Genomic DNA, 16,589 nt, shown 5'->3' on the forward strand with positions numbered 1-16,589 from the left:
TCAACAACTCCATCAACAACAACTGCACCAGCCATAACATCAATGGCACCAACATCAACCACTCTATCAACAACAACTGCAAAAACATCTACAACTCCATCAACAACTATAACACCAGTCACCACATCAACGGCATCAACATCTGCCACTCCATCAACAACAACTGTACCAACATCAACCCTTTTGTCAACAACAGTTGCACCACCCACAACATCATTGGCATCAACATCTACCACTCCACCAATAACAACTGTCCCAACATTAACAACTTTGTCAACAACAACTGCACCAACATCTACCACTCCATCAACAACAACTGCACCAACAACAACCACTCCATCAACAACAACTGCACCAGTCATTACATCAACAGCGCCATCAACAACTAATCAACAACTCAACAGCACCATCAACAACTCATCAACAACTCCATCAACAACAACTGCACCAGCCATAACATCAACGGCACCAACATCAACCACTCTATCAACAACAACTGCAAAAACATCTGCAACTCCATCAGCAACTATAACACCAGTCACCACATCAACGGCATCAACATCTGCCACTCCATCAACAACAACTGTACCAACATCAACCCTTTTGTCAACAACAGTTGCACCACCCACAACATCATTGGCATCAACATCTACCACTCCACCAATAACAACTGTCCCAACATCTACCACTCCATCAACAACAACTGCACCAGCCACAACATCACTGGCATCAAAACCTACCACTCCATCAACAACTGTAGCAACATCAACAACTCCATCAACAACAACTGCACCAGCCATAACATCAACGGCACCAACATCAACCACTCAATCAACAACAACTGCAAAAACATCTACAACTCCATCAACAACTATAACACCACTCACAACATCAACGGCATCAACATCAACTGCACCAACATCTACCACTCCATCAACAACAACTGCACCAACAACAACCACTCCATCAACAACAACTGTACCAACATCAACCACTCCATCAACAACAAATGCACCAACATCTACCACTCCATCAACAACAACTGCACCAACATCTACCACTCCATCAGCAACAACTGCACCAACAACAACTACTCCATCAACAAAAACTGCACCAGCCATTGGGTCATCAACAACAACTGCACCAACATCTACCACTCCATTAACAACAACTGCACCAACAACAACCAATCCATCAACAACAACTGCACCAGCCATTACATCAACAGCACCAACATCAACCACTCCATCAACAACAACTGCACCAACATCTACCACTCCATCAACAACAACTGCACCAGCCACAACATCACTGGCATCAAAACCTACCACTCCATCAACAACTGTAGCAACATCAACAACTCCATCAACAACAACTGCACCAGCCACAACATCAACGGCACCAACATCAACCACTCAATCAACAACAACTGCAAAAACATCTACAACTCCATCAACAACTATAACACCACTCACAACATCAACGGCATCAACATCAACTGCACCAACATCTACCACTCCATCAACAACAACTGCACCAACAACAACCACTCCATCAACAACAACTGCACCAACAACAACCACTCCATCAACAACAACTGCACCAGTCATTACATCAACAGCACCAATATCAACCATTCCATCAACAACTCCATCAACAACAACTGCACCAACCATAACATCAACGGCACCAACATCAACCACTCTATCAACAACAACTGCAAAAACATCTACAACTCCATCAACAACTATAACACCAGTCACAACATCAACCACTCCATCAACAACAACTGCACCAACATCTACCACTCCATCAACAATAACTGCACCAACAACAACCACTCCATCAACAACAACTGCACCAGCCATAACATCAACGGCACCAACATCAACCACTCTATCAACAACAACTGCAAAAACATCTACAACTCCATCAACAACTATAACACCAGTCACAACATCAACCACTCCATCAACAACTGCACCAACATCTACCACTCCATCAACAACAACTGCACCAACAACAACCACTCCATCAACAACAACTGCACCAGTCATTACATCAACAGCACCATCAACAACTCATCAACAACTCAACAGCACCATCAACAACTCATCAACAACTCCATCAACAACAACTGCACCAGCCATAACATCAACGGCACCAACATCAACCACTCCATCAACAACAACTGCACCAGTCAATACATCAACAGCACCATCAACAACTCATCAACAACTCAACAGCACCATCAACAACTCATCAACAACTTCTTCAACAACAACTGCACCAGCCATAACATCAACGGCACCAACATCAACCACTCTATCAACAACAACTGCAAAAACATCTACAACTCCATCAACAACTATAACACCAGTCACCACATCAACGGCATCAACATCTGCCACTCCATCAACAACAACTGTACCAACATCAACCCTTTTGTCAACAACAGTTGCACCACCCACAACATCATTGGCATCAACATCTACCACTCCACCAATAACAACTGTCCCAACATTAACAACTTTGTCAACAACAACTGCACCAACATCTACCGCTTCATCAACAACAACTGCACCAACATCAGCCACTCTGTCAACAATAGCTGCAAATGACACAACATCAACTTCACCAAGATTTACCAGTCAACCATCAACTGCACCAACATTTACCACTCTACCAGCAACTGCTGCACCAAGCTCAACGTCAACTGCACCAACATCTACCATTCCATCAATAATAACTGCACCAACCTTTACCACTCCATCACCAACTACTGCACCAACATTTGTCACCCTACCAACAACTGGTGCAACAACTTTAACATCACCTGCACCAACATTTATCACTTTGTCAACAACAACTGCACCAGCCACGACATCATTGGCATCAACATCTACCACTCCATCAACAACAACTGAACCAACATCTACCACTCCATCAACAACAATTGCACAAACAACAACCACTCCATCAACAACAACTGCATCAGCCATTACATCAACAGCACCAACATCTACGACTCCATCAGCAACAACTGCACCAGCCACAACATCATTGGCATCAACATCTACCACTCCATCACCAACTACTGCACCAACATTTGTCACCCTACCAACAACTGGTGCAACAACTTCAACAACACCTGCACCAACATCTAGCACTTTGTCAACAACTGCACCAGCCACGACATCATTGGCATCAACATCTACCACTCAATCAACAACAACTGAACTAACATCTACCACTCCATCAACAGCAATTGCACAAACAACAACCACTCCATCAACAACAACTGCATCAGCCATTACATCAACAGCACCAACATCTACCACTCCATCAGCAACAACTGCACCAGCCACAACATCATTGGCATCAACATCTACCACTCAATCAACAATAACTGAACCAACATCTACCACTCCATCAACAACAATTGCACAAACAACAACCACTCCATCAACAACAACTGCATCAGCCATTACATCAACAGCACCAACATCTACCACTCCATCAGCAACAACTGCACCAGCCACAACATCATTGGCATCAACATCTACCACTCCATCAACATCAACTGCACCAACATCTACCACTCCATCAACAACAACTGCAGGAACATCATCCACTCAATCAACAACAACTGCACCAGCCACAACATCATTGGCATCAACAACTACCACTCCATCAACATCAACAGCAACAACATCTACCACTCCATCAACAACAACTGCACCAACATCAACCACGCTATCAACAACAACTGCACCAACATCTACCACTCCATCAACAACTACTGCACAAACCACAATATCATCTGCACCAACATCTACCACTCCATCAACAACAATTGCACAAACAACAACCACTCCATCAACAACAACTGCATCAGCCATTACATCAACAGCACCAACATCTACCACTCCATCAGCAACAACTGCACCAGCCACAACATCATTGGCATCAACATCTACCACTCCATCAACATCAACTGCACCAACATCTACCACTCCATCAACAACAACTGCAGGAACATCATCCACTCAATCAACAACAACTGCACCAGCCACAACATCATTGGCATCAACAACTACCACTCCATCAACATCAACAGCAACAACATCTACCACTCCATCAACAACAACTGCACCAACATCTACCACTCCATCAACAACAACTGCACCAGCCACAACATCACTGGCATCAAAACCTACCACTCCATCAACAACTGTAGCAACATCAACAACTCCATCAACAACAACTGCACCAGCCACAACATCAACGGCACCAACATCAACCACTCAATCAACAACAACTGCAAAAACATCTACAACTCCATCAACAACTATAACACCACTCACAACATCAACGGCATCAACATCAACTGCACCAACATCTACCACTCCATCAACAACAACTGCACCAACAACAACCACTCCATCAACAACAACTGCACCAACAACAACCACTCCATCAACAACAACTGCACCAGTCATTACATCAACAGCACCAATATCAACCATTCCATCAACAACTCCATCAACAACAACTGCACCAACCATAACATCAACGGCACCAACATCAACCACTCTATCAACAACAACTGCAAAAACATCTACAACTCCATCAACAACTATAACACCAGTCACAACATCAACCACTCCATCAACAACAACTGCACCAACATCTACCACTCCATCAACAATAACTGCACCAACAACAACCACTCCATCAACAACAACTGCACCAGCCATAACATCAACGGCACCAACATCAACCACTCTATCAACAACAACTGCAAAAACATCTACAACTCCATCAACAACTATAACACCAGTCACAACATCAACCACTCCATCAACAACTGCACCAACATCTACCACTCCATCAACAACAACTGCACCAACAACAACCACTCCATCAACAACAACTGCACCAGTCATTACATCAACAGCACCATCAACAACTCATCAACAACTCAACAGCACCATCAACAACTCATCAACAACTCCATCAACAACAACTGCACCAGCCATAACATCAACGGCACCAACATCAACCACTCCATCAACAACAACTGCACCAGTCAATACATCAACAGCACCATCAACAACTCATCAACAACTCAACAGCACCATCAACAACTCATCAACAACTTCTTCAACAACAACTGCACCAGCCATAACATCAACGGCACCAACATCAACCACTCTATCAACAACAACTGCAAAAACATCTACAACTCCATCAACAACTATAACACCAGTCACCACATCAACGGCATCAACATCTGCCACTCCATCAACAACAACTGTACCAACATCAACCCTTTTGTCAACAACAGTTGCACCACCCACAACATCATTGGCATCAACATCTACCACTCCACCAATAACAACTGTCCCAACATTAACAACTTTGTCAACAACAACTGCACCAACATCTACCGCTTCATCAACAACAACTGCACCAACATCAGCCACTCTGTCAACAATAGCTGCAAATGACACAACATCAACTTCACCAAGATTTACCAGTCAACCATCAACTGCACCAACATTTACCACTCTACCAGCAACTGCTGCACCAAGCTCAACGTCAACTGCACCAACATCTACCATTCCATCAATAATAACTGCACCAACCTTTACCACTCCATCACCAACTACTGCACCAACATTTGTCACCCTACCAACAACTGGTGCAACAACTTTAACATCACCTGCACCAACATTTATCACTTTGTCAACAACAACTGCACCAGCCACGACATCATTGGCATCAACATCTACCACTCCATCAACAACAACTGAACCAACATCTACCACTCCATCAACAACAATTGCACAAACAACAACCACTCCATCAACAACAACTGCATCAGCCATTACATCAACAGCACCAACATCTACGACTCCATCAGCAACAACTGCACCAGCCACAACATCATTGGCATCAACATCTACCACTCCATCACCAACTACTGCACCAACATTTGTCACCCTACCAACAACTGGTGCAACAACTTCAACAACACCTGCACCAACATCTAGCACTTTGTCAACAACTGCACCAGCCACGACATCATTGGCATCAACATCTACCACTCAATCAACAACAACTGAACTAACATCTACCACTCCATCAACAGCAATTGCACAAACAACAACCACTCCATCAACAACAACTGCATCAGCCATTACATCAACAGCACCAACATCTACCACTCCATCAGCAACAACTGCACCAGCCACAACATCATTGGCATCAACATCTACCACTCAATCAACAATAACTGAACCAACATCTACCACTCCATCAACAACAATTGCACAAACAACAACCACTCCATCAACAACAACTGCATCAGCCATTACATCAACAGCACCAACATCTACCACTCCATCAGCAACAACTGCACCAGCCACAACATCATTGGCATCAACATCTACCACTCCATCAACATCAACTGCACCAACATCTACCACTCCATCAACAACAACTGCAGGAACATCATCCACTCAATCAACAACAACTGCACCAGCCACAACATCATTGGCATCAACAACTACCACTCCATCAACATCAACAGCAACAACATCTACCACTCCATCAACAACAACTGCACCAACATCAACCACGCTATCAACAACAACTGCACCAACATCTACCACTCCATCAACAACTACTGCACAAACCACAATATCATCTGCACCAACATCTACCACTCCATCAACAACAATTGCACAAACAACAACCACTCCATCAACAACAACTGCATCAGCCATTACATCAACAGCACCAACATCTACCACTCCATCAGCAACAACTGCACCAGCCACAACATCATTGGCATCAACATCTACCACTCCATCAACATCAACTGCACCAACATCTACCACTCCATCAACAACAACTGCAGGAACATCATCCACTCAATCAACAACAACTGCACCAGCCACAACATCATTGGCATCAACAACTACCACTCCATCAACATCAACAGCAACAACATCTACCACTCCATCAACAACAACTGCACCAACATCAACCACGCTATCAACAACAACTGCACCAACATCTACCACTCCATCAACAACTACTGCACAAACCACAATATCATCTGCACCAACATCTACTTCTCCTTCAAAAACAACTTCAGCAACATCATCCACTCTGTCAACAACTACTGCACAAACAACAACCACTCCATCAACAACAACTGCACCAGCCACAACATCATTGGCATCAACATCTACCACTCCATCAACATCAACTGCACCAACATCTACCACTCCATCAACAACAACTGCAGGAACATCATCCACTCAATCAACAACAACTGCACCAGCCACAACATCATTGGCATCAACAACTACCACTCCATCAACATCAACAGCAACAACATCTACCACTCCATCAACAACAACTGCACCAACATCAACCACGCTATCAACAACAACTGCACCAACATCTACCACTCCATCAACAACTACTGCACAAACCACAATATCATCTGCACCAACATCTACCACTCCATCAACAACAATTGCACAAACAACAACCACTCCATCAACAACAACTGCATCAGCCATTACATCAACAGCACCAACATCTACCACTCCATCAGCAACAACTGCACCAGCCACAACAGCATTGGCATCAACATCTACCACTCCATCAACATCAACTGCACCAACATCTACCACTCCATCAACAACAACTGCAGGAACATCATCCACTCAATCAACAACAACTGCACCAGCCACAACATCATTGGCATCAACAACTACCACTCCATCAACATCAACAGCAACAACATCTACCACTCCATCAACAACAACTGCACCAACATCAACCACGCTATCAACAACAACTGCACCAACATCTACCACTCCATCAACAACTACTGCACAAACCACAATATCATCTGCACCAACATCTACCTCTCCTTCAAAAACAACTTCAGCAACATCATCCACTCTGTCAACAACAACTGCACCAGAAACGACATCAACTGCACCAAAATTTACCATTCTACTATCAACTGCACCAACATCTACCACTTTGTCAACAAAAACTGCACCAACATCTACCTTTTTATCAACAACAACTGCACCAACATCAACCACTCTGTCAACAACAGCCACTCCATCAACAACAACTGCCCCAGTCTTAACATCAACGGCACCAACATCTACCACTCAAACAACAACAACTGCACCAACATCAACCACTCCATCAACAATAACTGTACCGACATTTACCACTCCATCACTAACTACTGAACCAACATTTGTCACTCTACCACCAACTGCTGCAACAACTTCAACATCAACTGCACCAACATCTAACACTGTGTCAACAATAAATGCACCAGCCACGACATCACTGGCATCAACATCTACCACTCCATCAACAACAACTGCACCAACATCAACCACTCTATCAACAACAACTGCACCAACATCTACCACTCCATCAACAAGTATAACACCTGTCACAACATCAACGGCATCAACTTCTATTACTCCATCAACAACAACTGCACCAGCCATTACATCGACAGCACCAACATCTACCACTCCATCAGCATCAACTGCAGCAACATCAACCACTCCATCAACAACAACTGCACCAACATCTACCACTCCATCAACATCTATAACACCAGTCACAACATCAACGGCATCAACATCTGCCACTCCATCAACAACAACTGTACCAACATCAACCCATTTGTCAACAACAGTTGCACCAGCCATTACATCAACAGCACCAACATCAACCATTCCATCAACAACTACTGCACAAGCCACAATATCATCTCAACCAACATGTACCTCTCCGTCAACAACAAATGCACCAACATCAACCACTCAATCAGCAACAACTGCACCAAAAACAACCACTCCATCAACAAAAACTTCACCAGCCATTGGGTCATCAACAACAACTGCACCAACATCTACCGCTCCATCAACAACAACTGCACCAACAACAACCACTCCATCAACAACAACTGCACCAGCCATTACATCAACAGCACCAACATCAACCACTCCATCAACAACAACTGCACCAACATCTACCACTCCATCAACAACAACTGCACCAGCCACAACATCACTGGCATCAGCACCTACCAATCCATCAACAACTGCAGCAACATCAACAACTCCATCAACAACAACTGCAACAGACATAACATCATCAGCACCAACATCTACCACTCCATCTACAACAACTGCACCAACATCAACCACTCTATCAATAACAACTGCACCAACCTCTACAACTCCATCAATAACTATAACACCAGTCACAACATCAACAGCATCAACATCTGCCACTCCATCAACAACAACTGTACCAACATCAACCCTTTTGTCAACAACAGTTGCACCAGCCACAACATCATTGGCATCAACATCTACCACTCCATCAACAACAACTGAACCAACATCTACCACTCCATCAACAACAATTGCACAAACAACAACCACTCCATCAACAACAACTGCATCAGCCATTACATCAACAGCACCAACATCTACCACTCCATCAGCAACAACTGCACCAGCCACAACATCATTGGCATCAACATCTACCACTCCATCAACATCAACTGCACCAACATCTACCACTCCATCAACAACAACTGCAGGAACATCATCCACTCAATCAACAACAACTGCACCAGCCACAACATCATTGACATCAACAACTACCAATCCATCAACATCAACAGCAACAACATCTACCACTCCATCAACAACAACTGCACCAACATCAACCACGCTATCAACAACAACAACTGCACCAACATCTACCACTCCATCAACAACTACTGCACAAACCACAATATCATCTGCACCAACATCTACCTCTCCGTCAACAACAACTTCACCAACATCATCCACTCTGTCAACAACAACTGCACCAGACACGACATCAACTGCACCAAAACTTACCATTCTACTATCAACTGCACCAACATCTACCACTTTGTCAACAAAAACTGCACCAACATCTACCTTTTTATCAACAACAACTGCACCAACATCAACCACTCTGTCAACAACAGCCACTCCATCAACAACAACTGCACCAGTCTTAACATCAACGGCACCAACATCTACCACTCAATCAACAACAACTGCACCAACATCAACCACTCCATCAACAATAACTGTACCGACATTTACCACTCCATCACTAACTACTGAACCAACATTTGTCACTCTACCACCAACTGCTGCAACAACTTCAACAACAACTGCACCAACATCAACCCCTCTATCAACAACAACTGCACCAACATCTACCACTCCATCAACAAGTATAACACCTTTCAAAACATCAACGGCATCAACTTCTATTACTCCATCAACAACAACTGCACCAGCCATTACATCGAGAGCACCAACATCTACCTCTCCATCAGTATCAACTGCAGCAACATCAACCACTCCATCAACAACTGCACCAACATCTACCACTCCATCAACATCTATAACACCAGTCACAACATCAACGGCATCAACATCTGCCACTCCATCAACAACAACTGTACCAACATCAACCCATTTGTCAACAACAGTTGCACCAGCCATTACATCAACAGCACCAACATCAACCATTCCATCAACAACTACTGCACAAGCCACAATATCATCTGCACCAACATCTACCTCTCCGTCAACAACAAATGCACCAACATCAACCACTCAATCAGCAACAACTGCACCAACAACAACCACTCCATCAACAAAAACTTCACCAGCCATTGGGTCATCAACAACAACTGCACCAACATCTACCGCTCCATCAACAACAACTGCACCAACAACCGCCACTCCATCAACAACAACTGCACCAGCCATTACATCAACAGCACCAACATCAACCACTCCATCAACAACAACTGCACCAACATCTACCACTCCATCAACAACAACTGCACCAGCCACAACATCACTGGCATCAACACCTACCAATCCATCAACAACTGCAGCAACATCAACAACTCCATCAACAACAACTGCAACAGACATAACATCATCATCACCAACATCTACCACTCCATCTACAACAACTGCACCAACATCAACCACTCTATCAATAACAACTGCACCAACCTCTACAACTCCATCAATAACTATAACACCAGTCACAACATCAACAGCATCAACATCTGCCACTCCATCAACAACAACTGTACCAACATCAACCCTTTTGTCAACAACAGTTGCACCAGCCACAACATCATTGGGATCAACATCTACCACTCCACCAATAACAACTGTCCCAACATTAACAACTTTGTCAACAACAACTGCACCAACATCTACCTCTCAATCAACAACAACTGCACCGACAACAACCACTCCATCAACAACAACTGCACCAGCAACTACATCAATGGCATCCACATCTACCACTCCATCAACAACTGCACCATTATCAACAACTCCATCAACAACAACTTCACCAACAACAACCACTCCATCAACAACAACTGCACCAACATCTACAACTCCATCAACAACAACTGCACCAAAATTAACCACTCTATCAACAACAATTGCACCAGCCATTACATCAACAGCACCAACATCTACCACTTCATCAACAACTGCACCAACATCTATCACTCCATCAACAACTACTGCACCAGCCACAACATCAACGGCATCGACATCTACCACTCCATCAATAACATCTGACCCAACATCAACAACTTTGTCAACAACAACTGCACCAACATGTACCTCTTCATCAACAACAACTGCACCAACATCAACCACTCCATCAACAACAACTGCACCAACATCAACCACTCCATCAACAACAACTGCACCAGCCATTACATTAACAGCACCAATATCAACCATTCCATCAACAACTACTGCACAAACATCAACCACAACCATTGGGTCATCAAAAACAACTGCACCAACATCTTACTCTCCATCAACAACAACTGCACCAACATCAACCACTCCATCAACAACAACTGCACCAGCCATTACATCAACAGCAACAACATCTACCACTCCATCAACAACAACTGCACAAACATCAACCACTCCATCAACAACAACTGCACCAGCCATTACATCAACAGCACCAACATCAACCATTCCGTCAACAGCTACTGCACCAACATCAACCACAACCATTGGGTCATCAACAACAACTGCACCAACATCTAACTCTCCATCAACAACAACTGCACCAACATCATCCACTCCATTAACAACAACTGCACCAACATGTAACACTCCATCAACAACAACTGAACCAGCCACAACATCACTGGCATCAACACCTACAACTCCATCAACAACTGCACTATCATCTACCACTCCATCAACAACAACTGTACCAACAAAAACCACTCCATCAACAACAACTGCACCAGCCATTACATCGACAGCACCAACATCTACCACTCCATCAACAACAACTGCAGCAACATCAACCACTCCATCAACAACTATAACACTAGTCACAACATCATTGGCATCAACATTTACAACTCCATCAACATCAACATCAACCACTCCATCAACAACAACTGTACCAACATCAACCACTCCATCACCAACTGCAACAACATTTACCACTCCATCACCAACATTTGTCACTCTTCCCACAACTGATGCACCAACCTCAAGATCAGCTGCACCAACATCTACCACTTTGTCAACAAAAACTGCACCGAGATCTACCTTTTTATCAACAACAACTGCACCAACATCAACCACTCTGTCAACAACAGCTGCACCAACAACAGCTTCTCCATCAACAACAACTGCACCAGCCATAACATCAACAGAACCAATATCTACCACTCCATCAACAACAACTGCACCAACATCAACCACTCTATCAACAACAACTGCACCAACATCTACCACTCCATCAAATAGTATAACACCTGTCACAACATCAACTGCATCAACATCTACCACTCCTTCAACCACAGCTGTACCAACACCAACCCTTTTGTCAACAACAATTGCACCAGCCACAACAACATTGGCATCAACATCTACCACTCCACCAATAACAACTGTCCCAAAATCAACAACTTTGTCAACAACTGCACCAACATCTACCTTTTTATCAACAACAACTGCACCAACATCAACCACTCCATCAACAATAACTGTACCAACATTTACCACTCCATCACTAACTACTGAACCAACATTTGTCACTCTACCACCAACTGCTGCAACAACTTCAACATCAACTGCACCAACATCTACCACTGTGTCTACAATAAATGCACCAGCCACGACATCACTGGCAACAACTGCACCAACATCAACCACTCCATCAACAACAACTGCACCAGCCACAAAATCATTGGCATCAACATCTACCACTCCATCAACATCAACTGCGCCAACATCTACCACTCCATTATCAACAACTGCAGCAACATCAACCACTCCATCAACAACAACTGCACCAGCCACAACATCATTGGCATCAACATTTACCACTCCATCAACATCAACGGCACCAACATCTACCACTCCATCAACAACAAATGTAACAACATCAACCACGCTATCAACAACAACTGCACCAACATCTACCACTCCATCAACAAGTATAACACCTGTCACAACATCAACGGCATCAACATCTACCACTCCATCAACAACAATTGCACAAACAACAACCACTCCATCAACAACAACTGCACCAGCCATTACATCAACAGCCCCAAAATCTACCACTCCATCAGCAACAACTGCAACAACATCAACCACTCCATCAAGAACAACTGCACCAGCCACAACATCATTGGCATCAACATCTACTTCACCAACATCTACCACTCTAAAAACAACTGCTGCACCAACCTCAACAACAGCTGCACAAAAATCCAACACTATATCAACAACTGCACCAATATTAACAACTCCATCAATAACAACTGTACCAACATTTACCACTCTATCAACAACTGCAATAACCTCAACAACAACTGCACCAACCTCAACATCAACTGCACCAACATCTACCACTCCAACAACAACAAATGTACCAACATCTACCACTCTGTTAACAACAACTGCACCAGCATTTACAACAATATCAACAACTGCACCAACCTCAGCATTCACTGCATCAACATCTACTACTCCATCAACAACAATTGTACCAATATCTACCACCTTGTTAACAACACATGCACCAACCTCAGCAACAGCTACACCAACATCTACCACTCCATTATCAATAACTGCAGCAACATCAACCACTCCATCAACAACAACTGCACCAGCCACAACATCACTGGCATCAACATTTACCACTCCATCAACATCAACGGCACCAACATCTATCACTCCATCAACAACAACTGTACCAACATCAACCACGCTATCAACAACAACTGCACCAACATCTACCACTCCATTAACAACTACTGCACCAGCCACAACATCATCTGCACCAACATCTACCACTCCATCATCAACAACTGCAGCAACATCAACCACTCCATCAACAACAACTGTACCAGCCACAACATCATTGGCATCAACATTTACCACTCCATCAACACCAACGGCACCAACATCTACCACTCCATCAACAACAACTGCACCAGAATCCACCATGTTATCAACAACAACTGCACCAACATCTACCACTACATCAACAAGTACTGCACCAGCCACAACATCATCTGAACCAACATCTACCACTCCATCAGCAACAACTGCAACAACATCAACCACTCCATCAACAACAATTGCACCAACATCAACCACTCCATCAACAACAACTGCACCAGCCACAACATCATTAGCATCAACATTTACCACTCCATCAACACCAACGGCACCAACATCCGCCATGTTATCAACAACAACTGCACCAACATCTACCACTCCATCAACAAGTACTGCACCAGCCACAACATCATTTGCACCAACATTTACCTCTCCATCAACAACAATTGCACAAACAACAACCACTCCATCAACAACAACTGCACCAGCCATTACATCAACTGCACCAAAATCTACCACTTCATCAGCAACAACTGAAACATCAACCACTCCATCAACAACAACTGTAATATCAACATCTACTTCACCAACATCTACCACTCTAAAAACAACTGCTGCACCAACTTCAACAACAGCTGCACAAACATCCAACACTATATCAACAACTGCACCAATATTAACAACTCCATCGACAACAACTGTACCAACATTTACCACTCTATCAACAACTGCACCAACCTCAACAACAACTGCACCAACATCAACTGCACCAACATCTACCACTGGATCAACAACAAATGTACCAACATCCACAACTCTGTTAACAACAACTGCACCAGCATCTACAACAATATCAACAACTGCACCAACCTCAGCATTCACTGCATCAACATCTACTACTCCATCAACAACATTTGTACCAATATCTACCACCCTGTTAACAACACGTGCACCAACCTCAGCAACAACTAAACCAACATCTACCACTCTGTTAACAAAAACTAGACCAACATCTACCACTCCATCAACATCAACTTTACCAATATCTATCACTCTACAAACAACTGCTACTCCAACCTCAACATTAACTGTACCAACATCTATCACTCCATCTACAACTACTGCAGCAGCCTCAACATCAACTGTACTGACATCTACAACTCCATTGACAACAACTGCAGCAGCCTCAACATCAACTTTTCTGACATCTACAACTCCATCGACAACAACTATACCAACATCTAGCACTCTACCAACAACTTCTGCACCAACAACAACTGTACCAACATCTACCAGTACATCAACAACTGCGCTGATCTCAGCAACAATTGCACCAACATCCACCATTCTATCAACAATAACTACACCAACATCTAGTACTCTACCAAAAACTTCTGCACCAACATCAACTGCACCAGCAACTGTACCAACATCTACCACTCTATCAACAACAACTGTACCAACATCTACCACTCTGTTAACAACAACTGCACCAGCATCTAAAACAATATCAACAAGTGCACCAACTTCAGCATTCACTGCATCAACATCTACTACTCCATCAAAAACAATTGTACCAATATCTACCACCCTGTTAACAACACGTGCACCAGCCTCAGCAACAACTACACCAACATCTACCACTCCACCAACAACAACTGTACCAACATCCACCACTCTGTTAACAACAACTAGACCAACATCTACCACTCCATCAACATCTACTTTACCAATATCTATCACTCTACAAACAACTGCTGCACCAACCTCAACATTAACTGTACCAACATCTATTACTCCATCTACAACTACTGCAGCAGCCTCAACATCAACTGTACTGACATCTACAACTCCATTGACAACAACTGCAGCAGCCTCAACATCAACTTTTCTGACATCTACAACTCCATCGACAACAACTACACCAACATCTAGCACTCTACCAACAACTTCTGCACCAACAACAACTGTACCAACATCTACTACTACATCAACAACTGCACCAATGTCAGCAACGCCTGCCACAACATCCATCACTCT

At 43.5% G+C, this 16,589-nt stretch overlaps 1 protein-coding gene across 1 annotated transcript; it reads left to right on the forward strand.

The window, feature by feature from the left end:
- Positions 1-57: 57 nt before the first annotated feature.
- LOC132160241 (mucin-2-like) lies at positions 58-16,484 on the forward strand (the record flags this gene model as incomplete). The annotated part of the gene is made up of 13 exons (XM_059569976.1): positions 58-2,052; positions 2,100-2,245; positions 2,381-2,534; positions 2,643-2,815; positions 4,961-5,199; positions 5,906-6,022; positions 8,759-9,931; positions 10,052-10,348; positions 11,888-11,961; positions 12,690-12,828; positions 14,282-14,938; positions 15,077-15,828; positions 16,245-16,484. Coding segments are annotated over 13 exons (6,156 nt in total), but the record flags the coding sequence as incomplete, so codon positions are not given.
- Between the last annotated feature and the right edge of the window lie 105 nt (positions 16,485-16,589).

This window comes from Carassius carassius, chromosome 16 (assembly GCF_963082965.1).
Source record: "Carassius carassius chromosome 16, fCarCar2.1, whole genome shotgun sequence".
Classification (NCBI taxonomy): Eukaryota; Metazoa; Chordata; class Actinopteri; order Cypriniformes; family Cyprinidae; genus Carassius; species Carassius carassius.